The sequence below is a fragment of the Bufo gargarizans genome, chromosome 3, assembly GCF_014858855.1.
Source record: "Bufo gargarizans isolate SCDJY-AF-19 chromosome 3, ASM1485885v1, whole genome shotgun sequence".
NCBI lineage: Eukaryota > Metazoa > Chordata > Amphibia > Anura > Bufonidae > Bufo > Bufo gargarizans.
This window is the reverse complement of record NC_058082.1, coordinates 379296845-379309349: the sequence shown is the minus strand read 5'-3', so window position 1 is coordinate 379309349 and position 12505 is coordinate 379296845. Positions and strand designations below refer to the sequence as shown.

Sequence of the window (12505 nt, the reverse complement as noted above, 5' to 3'; positions counted from 1 at the left end):
ATGGGGTCATATAGACCCATATCGCTTTTAAATACAGACTACAAAATTTTGCTAAAATTCTGGCTAATCGCTTGAAGAGGGTCATAGCCTCTCTGGTACATCCCAATCAGACGGGTTCTATTCTGGGCCGGCAAATACAGATGAGTCTTTATAGAGTGTATTTGAATCTCTCTGTTGGGGGTAGTATAGACCACTCCATCCTGTCCTTAGATGCTGCAAAGGCATTTGACAGGATGGAGTGTTCTTTTTTGTGGGCTACTATGTCTCAATTTGGTTTGGGGAACATATTTATGGAAATGACTCAAATGCTATAAGAACAGCCGTTAGCATGTATTAATATCAATGGTATTAGTTCTTCTCCGGTTATGATGCGGCGAGGGATGAGACAGGGATGCCCCCTTTCTCCTCTTTTTTTTGCCCTATTTATTGAACCGTTGGCCTGTAAGATCCATTTAGATAACCGTATACAAGGCTTCGGGGTGGCGGGAGTGAGCGATAAAATAAGCCTCTATGCTGATGATGTGATTCTGTTCCTGGATCAGGGATGGAAAATCCTTCACCATGTGATAGAAGCAATAGAGGATTTTGGTAAATTATCGGGTTATCTGAATAACTGGACTAAGTCATCGCTCCTCCTGAATCGTAAGGACGTAGATGAGGGGAGTGGAGTCCGGGTTCTTGCTCCTAATGATACTTTGGACTATTTGAGGGTTAAGATTGGGGTTCCAATAAATAGGTTTTATGAGCTTAATTTGGCTCCGGTTTTGAATAAAGTTAAGTCTAAAATATGCGCTTGGCAGAAATTGATATTGGCACAGACTGATCGAATAACATTGGTTAAAACGATTATCTTGCCTATTGTGATGTACCCGATGTATGCTTCCCCTTCCCCGTTATCATTTCTTTTTTTCAAGGATATTATTTATGTGCACAGATTCAGCGATGTTGTAACTTTAAAGAGAGTTCACTTCCACGAAATTTGACTAAAGATATGGATAAATCAATAGAGAATATCTTCTTCACATGTTTGGAGTCTGGGTATATGGGCTTGAGGAAGTCCCTACTGATCCCTTGGACCCTACAGAGGGTTTGGAATAAGCTTAAGGAGATTCTAAAAGTTTCCTGTCCTTTTGCTTTCGCCCCTCTGTGGGAGAACAGGAGTCTGGTGGAATTCTTAAAAATCACTGATTTTGTTTACTGGTTACATAAGGGGGTTGTCAATGTGTGTCACCTTTTCTCTTCAGGACATTTTAAATCGTTTTTGGAATTTAATTTCACTGATATTTCATCATTAGATTTGTTCATGTACTCACGTTTAAAACACGTACATGAGGCCACTAGGAATAAAGGCTACATTTTTCCACAAGAGAATTTATTTTTTGATTATTGTTATGCCCAGAAAGATGAGAAGGTTAAGCTAGATTATATTGCAAACTCCGAATGGCATTGGCAACTGTAACACTTTTTAAAAGCCCATGTATATGGGAGCAAGAGTTGCATTGCCCTCCACTACAGTGGACCAGCATTTACAGAAATGTAGGAAAGGCTACAATTTCCAATGCTCACATATTAATTCAATTTAAGATCTTGCACTGATTGTATTATACACCAAAAATGCAAGCAATGCAAGCAAAATTTCCCCAAAATAAAGTCCGAGACTGCTGCTGCCCTAAATGTGGATATGTGAATGCGGATTATAGCCAGTTACTTTGGAATTGTAGTAAACTAAAAAAGTACTGGGAACAGGTCTTTGTAACCCTACAAAAGTAGTCCACTTTGACATATAATCCTGGGATGTTGACTGTGATATTGGGATACTTTGCTCCAGAAATGGTAATCCCGGTCCGGGTCAGACAGATCTGGAGGAGGGGTTTGATGGCGGCAAAAGTTATTCTAATTAAACACTGGTGCTCTGTCTCCCCGCCCTCGCTAAATGAATGGATCCTGTACCTTCAACAAATTCGAATGTTTGAGGATATGGAAATAAAAAAGGAGAGCGGCACGTATGACTGTTTAGCTATAATTAATACTGTAATTATGGGTATATTTGATAGAGCTGTTGTGATGACAGCCAATTGGGGGGGTTGTCTTGTTTACTATAATGTGCTGTTTTTCACTGTTTAAAAAAGAAAAAAAATATTTAATTAAAAAAAGAAAAAAAAACTAAATCATTTTGAACAGAATAAAATCTTGTTTTGGTGTTGCCAATTTCTGAGAGCCATTTTTCACTGACAGCCAGCTGGGTCTCACAGGCTTCCATAGAAGGCACCTTCCCAGCCATTGAGGCACCATCACTGCGGCGTGGGGACCCGATGAGGATGTGGAGGGAGCTCCTTCCACACACTCTGCACATGCCATGGTCAATGCTGACCGTGGCATACTAAGGGTTAATGCGCTGGCATCTGTGTTTTCACCGATGCCGGTGCATAGAGCAAGGGCTTCTCTGTCAGTAACTGCCGGGCCCCTTCTGCTGATCAGGCGGGCACAGCTCCTGCATCTGCCCAATCAGCCCACCGTGCCTATACAGCACTGGGGTTTAAGTCACATCCAGCAGCGTCGTACATGTACAATGGTGGTATCCTATGGGTTAACATAAAAGTTTGTATTGAAACTACAGATTTAATAATTCAAAATGTGTTTATTTTGCTTAATAAAGCCTACACGATTTTACAAACTTGAAAGTATGTTCACTAATAAAACTGCAATATTTACAATTGAAATTCTTGGCAATATTTGTAAATAAGTGCAGAGAAACTAAATTGTGTGCACTGTTAAAGTGTTTAAGGGTACTTTCACACTTGGGGCAGAGGATTCCGGATGCGGATCTGCCTGACAAATGCATTGAAATACCGGATCCGTCTCTCCGGTGTCATACCGGATCCGGTATTTCATTTTTTCACAGATCTAAAGGTTTGCGCATGCGCAGACCCGAAGAACGGATCTGTCAATGCAGCAATTGTAATGCCGGCGCTGATACATTTCAATGGAAATTAATGCCAGGCAAACAAGTGTTCAGGATTTTTGGCCGGCCGAAAAACGTAAGAGGGACTGAACTGATGCATCCTGATGTATACTGAACGGAATGCTCTCCATTCAGAATGCATTAGGATAAAACTGATACATTTTTTTTTTTTTACGGTATTGAGCCCCTGTAACGGAACTCAATACCAGAAAAGGAAAACGCTAGTGTGAAAGTACCTTAAATGTTTTAAGTCGCAAAATGAGATTTGCAATTTTTTGGGCAAAGATGGAAGTTAAAGTGTGTGTTGTTAGCTGTAATGAGTTTCACTGCAGATTTATCACTCCAGTAGGGGGATTATGTAGAAAAATTGGAGTAGCATTTCTAAACAAAAGTGTTATGTATAATGATATACCAATTTAACCATGTGCTGTTTGATAAATTTAGTGCAAAGTACATCAATGCAGGACATTGCATATTGGTAGGATATTCCATCAATGTCAGATAGGTGTGGGACACCTTTTGGATCCACTCTTATCTGCAGAAAGTGGCTCCCAAAGTGAGGTAGAGTACTTGACTATTTCCGAAACTCCCATTTCAGTGAATGGAGGCAATATGCTATCAATGTCCTAGATGGAAATACACCTTTATGGAAAAGTGACTTCAAATCTTACCCTCATGGTAAACTTCCCAGAATCCCCCCCCCCCCCCAACACACACACACACACACACACACACACACACTCAGACACTCTGCTTGAATACATTTACAGAAATTAGAAATTAGGAAATATTGACTAAAATAATGTATACAATTTGTTCATAGGTTACAGTGTATGTAAGTCTAAAGGGGTTGTTAACTATAAACTCAGGCAGCCCCTTTACATGTGCTAAAATAACAAAAGAATCCTTACTTACCCCTCTTCTCTGCTTCTGTTTTCAGTGCTATTTTCCAGTCTTTTCCACCTCTGACATATTTTCCTGACGGCAACTTTGCACACAGGTCACGGTGCAGCCAAGCACTGGCCTCAGCAGTATAAGTGACATCCCTGCAGAGGTCAATGAGTGGCAACATGTTAACCTATGTACATGTGCCATCACCAGTGCAACCAGGAAAACAAAGCGCGGCAGCGCAGTACTGGAACGCAGCACTGAAAGCACCAGGGGAGAAAAAAGAGCAAATATGGTTTATTTAGTTATTTTTGTACATGTACACTTTTTTTTTTATTTAACTCTTCAACTCCTTTAAGTATATGTGCCGTATAAAGAAATTTGTTGTTTGAAACAGGTAATCTCTGTGTTTAGAGAAGGGAACTATATAGATGTGTGCTTAAAAATAGTAACGCTAATGACTACATTATATATATGTACAGTATATGCATTCCCCATCTTCCTTGTGTTTGTTCTGAAACTTATCACATCAGCTTGATTTCTTACTATTACTGAAATTACTACAACCAAACAAAATAAACAAAATACAGTATATGAAATATCAAAGTACAATGGTTCACAACAACCTACTGAAGCTAAAATATCAGCTTAAAGAGCATCTGTCACCATGATCAAGCCTATTAAACTAGGCACGCTGCCAGGTAGAGTTGATCATGGTAAAGGAAATTATTCTTATGCTAATTAAGTGCTCAGAGTACCAAGGGACTGGCCTAGTCCTTCAGAGTCCTGCTTCACCTCCTCCTTTCCCCTGTCACCATTCTTCCTCATGGTCTGATTGACAGCACCAGGCATCCTTCTATATCTGTGAAGCTGAGCATTTTCTTTTCCGGGAGGAGACTGACATCATCGGTGCTAGTACAGTTCAGATCTAAGCAGGGAGAGCCTCCAGAAATGAACCAGCACAAGCCTGATATTTCAGGGCCAGGCATTCAAACAGCTAGGATATCTGACCCTGTCAATCAGGCCATGAGGGGCAGTGGACAGAGGGGATAAGAAGAGGCCAGCCCTTCGTTGCTCTGAGCACATAATTTGCATAAGAATAGAAGTAATAATTATGCTGTAATGGTACATGAGATAGGTGCAATAGAAGGTTAATTTACTTCACCATAATCAACCCTACCAGGCAGCAGGCCTGGGTTAATAGGGTTGATCATGGTGACAGATGCTCTTTAAGTAATTGGCACCGTAATAATGATGCTACTAAAATGTCCTTGAAAACAAGGCTGGATTCTGACAAACATATGCACAGTGGACAGTTATCCACATAGTCTATGGCATTCTGCTCCTAACATCCAAAGGATTCTTTGTCTCCTAGCCGCCAACCACTAGAGTTTTTGCCAAATTTATAAACTAATCTGCGACCATCAACGCGCTCAAGAATTTCTCGCTTGTAGTAATATCTGTGAAGAGATAAAAAATATGTGGAAAAAAGTTATTCATTGAACTATTGTACTTTGGTTTATAAACATATTCACAAGATTACTATTCTAAATACTTTTATTGATTACCAGCTAAATGTTATTGGAATGTTATCCATAAGAACAATTGATGAACCACTGCACTAACCTCATAGCTCGGCTGAGCTTTTCGTACGTCATACTGGAATTTTTCTTTTTCTGTCCCCAAAGTTGGGCAACTGCTTCTGATCGAAGAAACTTGAAGACACCTTCAGATCGGTCCTCCCATTTTAAAAGACCTTCATTTAAATCAGGGTGTAGCAATATATCTCGAATAAACTCCCAAAGGTGTGTACCTCGTGCAGCTAAATAACAGCAATGAATAGATTACATGAATTGGTCCGGGTAAGACAATAAATGTGATGCTTCAAATAATTTACAGATGTTACTAAATTCAAAAGTATACGCTACAAATATCTGATCGTCGGGTGTCAGACACCCTCACCACCCAACAAACAGCTGTTTTGCAGTAGCTCTGGTGCTGGCAGTCGGTGCCAGAATCTATAGCTTTGTCCAGTGTGTAGTGGATGAAGTGAATGGGAGCAGTGCTGCAGCAACAAACTCTGTCCACTACAGAAATAATTGGAGTTGTACTTCCAGTGGCGACTTCCGGCACCAGAGCTGCTACAAAACAGCTAATCGGCATGGATACTCATTGTCAGACCCCTGCTAATCAGTTATTGATGGCCTATCCTGACGATAACTTCAATAAATGGTCTGGAAAGCCAGAATATCATGTCAACAGAATAAAATTACTAACATATACTTACAGTGCTTATTTTTCTTAGTCTCTAAGATATCTGTACTATCAGCATTAATTTTTCGGGGTCTGCCCCTCCTTCTTTTATTTGGAGCTCCATTACTGTTGGTATAATTTGGTAGATTATCTGAAAATAAACCGACAAAAACAAAATGCGATATTTAATAGAATATTTTTTGTTTACTTGACTATTTTCATCCATAAAAGGGCACTATTAACCAGTGAGTGTCGAGCATTCTCTTTCAGAGTGTGGACAAGATCAAGGTCTGTTTTCAATATAGGCAGAAGTTATGTAAATCCTGTAAATATTTGGGGTCAGTAGAGGAATTCACATAATTAACATATGAGGTTTCTTTGTGAACTCTATAAACTTTAACACATCCTATGTTGTCTATCTAGTGTCCTGTCAGGAATGTAATATACATTATGTAGGGGTGAACAACTTGTCCTCTAGGTGTAGATTCGTAAGCACTATTCTGACAGTGTGAATAGTATCATTGGCAAATAACCCATCTTCTGTATCAAGGCAATTTTTAATGTCTTAAGGGGCGATCCAAAAACCTTTACTGTAATGAGAATTGAAAAGATACAGTTGTCAAAAAGAATAGGGTGATTGTGAAAGGTTGTTGTTGAGTAGGGGTCATACTACTCATTCTTGAGCACCAGAGCCCTGGCAGGTCTGTACCATCAGTATGATTATGGGCTGTGTGTTTTCTGCCAAGTTGAAACAAATGTTTTGTAACTTTCAGCTCAGTTGGCTTACTGCTGGTTTTAATATGCTATGATTAAGTACTTGTATATTACAAAACGTAAACACAGTATATTTAGTGAAAGTGCCATTTAACTCCCTTTTGTAGAAATATAGTTTATTAATTTAATTGAATGTTGGATTGTACTGCTATTATTTTTATTTGAGTATTGTCTGAAGTTAAGTGTCAACTTACCTCTTCCCAAAGATATTTTAACCTCCATGTCAAGGTCACTTCCTGCAGAATATCCAGCTTGTGAGCTATAAGATTCTGTCAGCAGAAAGTAAGTTTATTAACATGAAAAGTTTCCAAGCACTTTCACATTGAAATGAATATGTTTTTGTAATTTTATTACATACCAGATCCACAGGACTCTGAGCTGGCAGGTGAGATCGGATCAGAGTAATGACCAGGATATGTTGTTTTCTCTTCACAAAATTCAAAGTCTGCATTGAAAAACATGTAGGGTTCACAACTGATCATTTTATCACCTACTGTTTGTATGTTGCTATGTACTTTCAACATTCATCCTTTACTGGTGATCTAAGCAAAGCCATAATCGGTTCTGGTATTCATTTTATATATGATGATATGGTAGGATAGCTTTATTCACCACAGATATGCTACGTTATTTTTGCTAGGATGCTACTGCAATACCAACAATAATCTTGGCAAGGAATGTTACCATGACTTTCAGGCTACTGGCCATGTGTGGTTAATGCACATAATTAGTGTCACAGTCTTGGTATAGGTTTACCAGCAGGCACAGCTTAGGATACTTTCACACTAGCGGCAGAGGAGTCCGGCAGGTTGCTCCGGCGGGTGCATGCACTACTTTTAGTCCGGCTGCCTCTCGCCGTGCGCTGCCGTGCTGCCACCGGAACTCCACCCCCGCCCCTATTATAGTCAATGGGAATAGAGCGGCAGTCCAGGGGCACACATGAACTAGTGGCAGGACGGATCCGACAGTCTATTCACCTGCCGGAACAGCCTGCCGGACTCCCCTGCAGCTAGTGTGAAACTAGCCTACTAGTACTTGCCCCTTGTCTCCATTCTGAAATAGTGGGCCAGAAGATTCACCAAAAGCAACAAAAGTTAAGTCACTAATTTTCCTAATTGATAATTTAAAATATTAATGGGGTCATTTATTAAACTGGTGTAAAGCAGAACTGGCTTAGTTGCCCATAGCAACCAGATTCTACCTTTCATGTTCAACAGCTCCTTTGGAAAATGAAAGGTAGAATCTGATTGGTTGTTATAGGCAACTAAGCCAGTTGTACTTTACACCAGTGTGATAAATGACCCTATAAGTATTTTTATGTTGTTTCCATGCTGATAGAGAATCACTTTCATTTTACAGTAAGAATATGCCCTACCTCTTCTTGTCACATTAGTTTTTCAATGTTAAGCATGTTCAAATTAATAATTTTTATGTTGTATACATAATTTATCTTGCAGCTGGGGTCTGACTAAGGGCTCATGCACATGAACATTGTGCGTCCGTTCCATGCATTGGGGACCGCAATTTGCGGTCCTCTATGCACAAGCAACGTCCGTGCGGGGAACGGGATGGATCGAGACCCATTCAACTTGAATGAGTCCATGATTCGTCCGCACTGCAAAAAATAAAACATGTTCTATATTTTTGCAGTGCGGAGGCACGGCCAGAAACACCATGGAAGCACTCCGTAGTGTTTCTGTGGGGTTCCGATCCATGCTTCTGTTCCACATATCCGTGACTTTGGACCCATTCAAGTGAATGTGTCCGCATCCATGATGCGGAGTGCACACGGGCCGGTGCCCATGTATTGCAGACCCGTCTTATGCGAGCTGCAATATGGCCACGGACACACAACGTTCGTGTGCATGAGGCCTAATGGGGATCGCACAATCCTGAGCAACAGGTGCCTGGTAGGGAAGTGGCCTGACATTACCTCAGCTGACTTCATATTTCCCATATACTGTAGTGGCATGCTCAGCCACATCCCTGCCAAAAATAAGAATTGGTTATCCCATTTACTCAGTAAATGATATGTATTCTAGTGGTTTAAATCGTATGGTGTTTTAAGAGGATATGATAAATGTCATTTGAAGAAACCTTTTTTCTCTTCAGTTGATCTTTGCAACATGAAGTCATGTGGCAAATGGATGTATCCGCATTATTGTAAAAATCAGAAAAATAAATCTTTGTCACACTGTGAAAAGGTCAAGCTGACAGTTATTCTATGAATGGCATATGCATAATATTATAATATAAAACCTGTTTCTTTCTTGCCTCCAAACTGCACATTGTCTTCATTTTTAATATAGTCATATATCAGGTCCCATTCAGAAGGGCATTCTGAAAAAAAAAAATATATATATAACTAATAAAAATAACATTAGTAATAGTAAAACCAAGAAGAAAAAGAATGCAGCTTAAAACTTACCATCTGAAAGATGGAACTTTAATTCATAATCACTAGAGTCACATGAAATTGACGATGAAGGAGCTAGGAAATATTTTAGAATTAATATTAAAATTGAAAACAGTAAAACTCCCCTACAAAGGTCACAGTGTTATATCTTAGGTTATTGTTTGTTGGAAAAAAATGGAATAGATGAAAACTAGCTTGGACAAACATACCAGTCTCTTATAGATCTCCCACAAAAAAAATAAAAAAAAACATTCTCTGACCTGCTAGAAAGGTACATAATCTGTAGTGAATGGCATCTTCTTACCAGCGTCTGTATTTGTGAGCTCCCCTTCTGCTTCTCGGCTGTGTCATGTGAACAGCAATCAGACTTTACAAATAACACAGCATCTTATATGTGGACAAGAAAGCCATTTTCTCTATTTGTTACTATGGGAGCCTCAATGTTAGTCCCCTAGGAATAAACAGATAAATAACTGACTTCCTGTCCTGTGTCAGTTGGAGATCAGTGAGTTGATCACATGACACAGCTAAAAATTAGAAGGGAGAGGATAACTCACAAATATAGTCACTGATGAGAAGATTACATTCACTAGATTACATCATGTACCTTTCTAGTAGGTCATAGAATAACATTTTTTGTAGGGGTTCTTCTTTAAAGGGGTTGTCTCACTTCAGAAAGTGGCATTTAACATGTAGAGAAAGTTCATACAAGGCACTTACTAATGTATTGATATTATTCACATTGCTTCCTTTGCTGGCATGATTCATTTTTCCATCATAAATATACACTGCTTTTTTCCATGTTTACGACAACCCCGCAATCCATTAGTGGTGGTCGTCCTTGCTCATTATAGGAAAAAGCATCAGCCTCTTTGGTGGCTGAGATCGTGGGAGTGCACATAGGCTAGTGCTTTTTCCTATAGTGTGCAAGCACGGCAACCGCTGCTGGATAGTAGGCTGGTCATAACCATGGAAGCGAGCAGTGTAAATTACGATGGAAAAATGAATTCAGCCAGCAAAGGAGGCAATATGGACAATCACAATACATTAGTAAGTGCCTTGTATTAACTTTCTCTACATAATAAATGACATTTGCTGAAGTGAGACAACCCTTTTAAGTACAGATAATAAGGGTCATTTTCCAAAGCCTTTTGCAACTTTTTTTGTTTTGTCTTTTGCCACTCAATTTTTTTTATTTATTAGGTGGATCTTAATAGAAGGGGTGGAGCCACTGCAACCCAACACATGTTTCTGTAATTTACATTGCAATACTGGTGTAAATTATAACTAAAATCTACTCCCACTGCTAGGAGGATCAGATTTCAGTTTCTGGCCCACACACGTCATAAGATGCAACTAATTTATTAATAAGTGTGCGGTTTTTAATTAATTAGTTCAATCTTCCTCCAGCAGGCTTTTTAGTAAATGAACCCCCTAGAACAGGCATCCTCAAACTGTGGCCCTCCAGCTGTTGCAAAACTACAACTCCCAGCATGCCCGAACAGCCTACAGGTATCAGCCTAAAGCAGGGCATTGTGGGAGTTGTAGTTTTACAACAGCTGGACGGCCGCAGTTTGAGGATGCCTGCCCTAGAACTTTAGGTAAGTTTAGGCTATTTTAATATGAAGTGAATGCATGGTATTGGCTTCTTTAAGTACAAGGCAAAGTATACCTGTAAATAAAATACTCTGTGAATAACATATTTTTACAGACTATTGATATTTTATCAAACCACTGGGAAATACTGAACAGTACAGCACTGACTATTAATAAAATATATTAATTAACAATTAAATCAAAGTACTCACAATCTTTTAGCTTGCACAAATGGTCATAAAGTTTATCCCCAAGACCACCAAACATTGTCGTCATTTCTTCCCTGCTCAGTTGACATAGGCGTTGCCCATCCATTTCACATTGGGTTAAATCTATTGTTCTGGCATCCCACTTGTTTCTCTCTACATTATAACCAATCCAGTTCAACACATGCTGCTGTGTCCACATGTGTGGCAAATCCTGGGCCCATAACTCTGCTGTAAAACATAATTTATACTTTGAGGGGGACTTGTAAATGTTTTCGGGTTCAGATTGATTTAGACCTTTTGTGTTTTTATTTTTTAGGTACCTGTTAGATCACTATTGGTTCCTGGTATAGTAAACGTAAGTAACTTCTCATTGTCTTCATTTGTGAAAGCTGCACTTGACACAGCATGAGCTTGGACAGGTGGATATAATGTTGTAATATAATTGTTAAAGATACTACTGATCTCACAACTTTCTCCTGCCATCTCAGACCCTAGTTGCAGAAGAAAATTAAACAATGAGATAATAGAACTGATCCAAATAAGTACACAAAACACGGCTGAAATTTTGTGAAGAAAATGGCATACCATATTGTTCCTGTAAGTTACATTGTTTTGCTATATTTGAAAACATAAATGTTGCACATAATATAACACATTCCGTAAAAATATTTGAAATCACAAAATCAGTACAGCTAAGGTAAGCTAAAAGGAAAGTTTTTTGAAAATACTATGATCCCAGAGGTTTGATGTTAAGGTTATTACCTGTGCAGGATTCCAGACACTTGAGTAATCCCACTATAAGTAGATGCAACTAAGAGAATGAAACAAAACCTCTGCTTATATATGCCCAACCCATGTAACTTGACACCTGAGCTATATACAGACTAAAGAAAGGGACTTTTCCCAGGTGTATGATGTGTGTTCAGAGGTCACAAAAAATTTGCATAGCAAACTGTATCCAACCCTTTACTAGGGAAACTAGGGGACAGGCGGATTAATCATTGCTAGAGGTGACAGATGTCCAAACACTCTTGTTTGCCAGCTCACGTCCAACTATATTTATTATTTTTATGATTGCACAATAAAGTAATTACTACATTACAGTATTCTATAAACAAGAGTTTTCTGTTAATGAAACAAGTTATACTATTAGAATGATATGATTAAATGCAATATCCTGTCTAAAATCTTGTTCTAACCTGTGTAAGGCACAAGAAGATAGCTATACCTCATACACATAATAGTGTTCTGTGGGCCCACAATTAGAGATGAGCGAAATTGTCATAAATTTGATTGTCGCTACAATGAATTTTCCCCCAAAATTTGATTTGATACGAATTAATTTGTGACGAAGCATGTTAAAAATCAGCAATTTTCCGGCTGCAGAGAGCCTGTATATCGGTGTAC

The 12505-nt window shown here is 39.0% G+C and overlaps 1 protein-coding gene across 3 annotated transcripts; it reads right to left on the bottom strand.

Moving 5' to 3' along the window:
* Nucleotides 1-1384: 1384 nt before the first annotated feature.
* ELF3 (E74 like ETS transcription factor 3) lies at nucleotides 1385-11940 on the bottom strand. Of its 3 annotated transcripts, none has more exons than XM_044285341.1 (10): nucleotides 11861-11940; nucleotides 11419-11589; nucleotides 11102-11326; nucleotides 9306-9368; nucleotides 9137-9217; nucleotides 7236-7322; nucleotides 7072-7146; nucleotides 6138-6254; nucleotides 5477-5672; nucleotides 1385-5310 (listed from the first exon to the last, which is right to left on the bottom strand). In XM_044285341.1, exons 2-10 carry the CDS (start codon nucleotides 11579-11581, stop codon nucleotides 5196-5198), a joined length of 1122 nt encoding a protein of 373 aa, XP_044141276.1. In that variant the 5' UTR covers nucleotides 11582-11589; nucleotides 11861-11940; the 3' UTR covers nucleotides 1385-5195. The 3 variants fall into 3 exon arrangements, with proteins under 3 accessions (XP_044141276.1, XP_044141277.1, XP_044141278.1); XM_044285342.1 differs by having other exon boundaries at nucleotides 9152-9217; XM_044285343.1 differs by lacking the exon at nucleotides 11861-11940 and having other exon boundaries at nucleotides 11102-11345; nucleotides 11419-11560.
* Nucleotides 11941-12505: the final 565 nt, after the last annotated feature.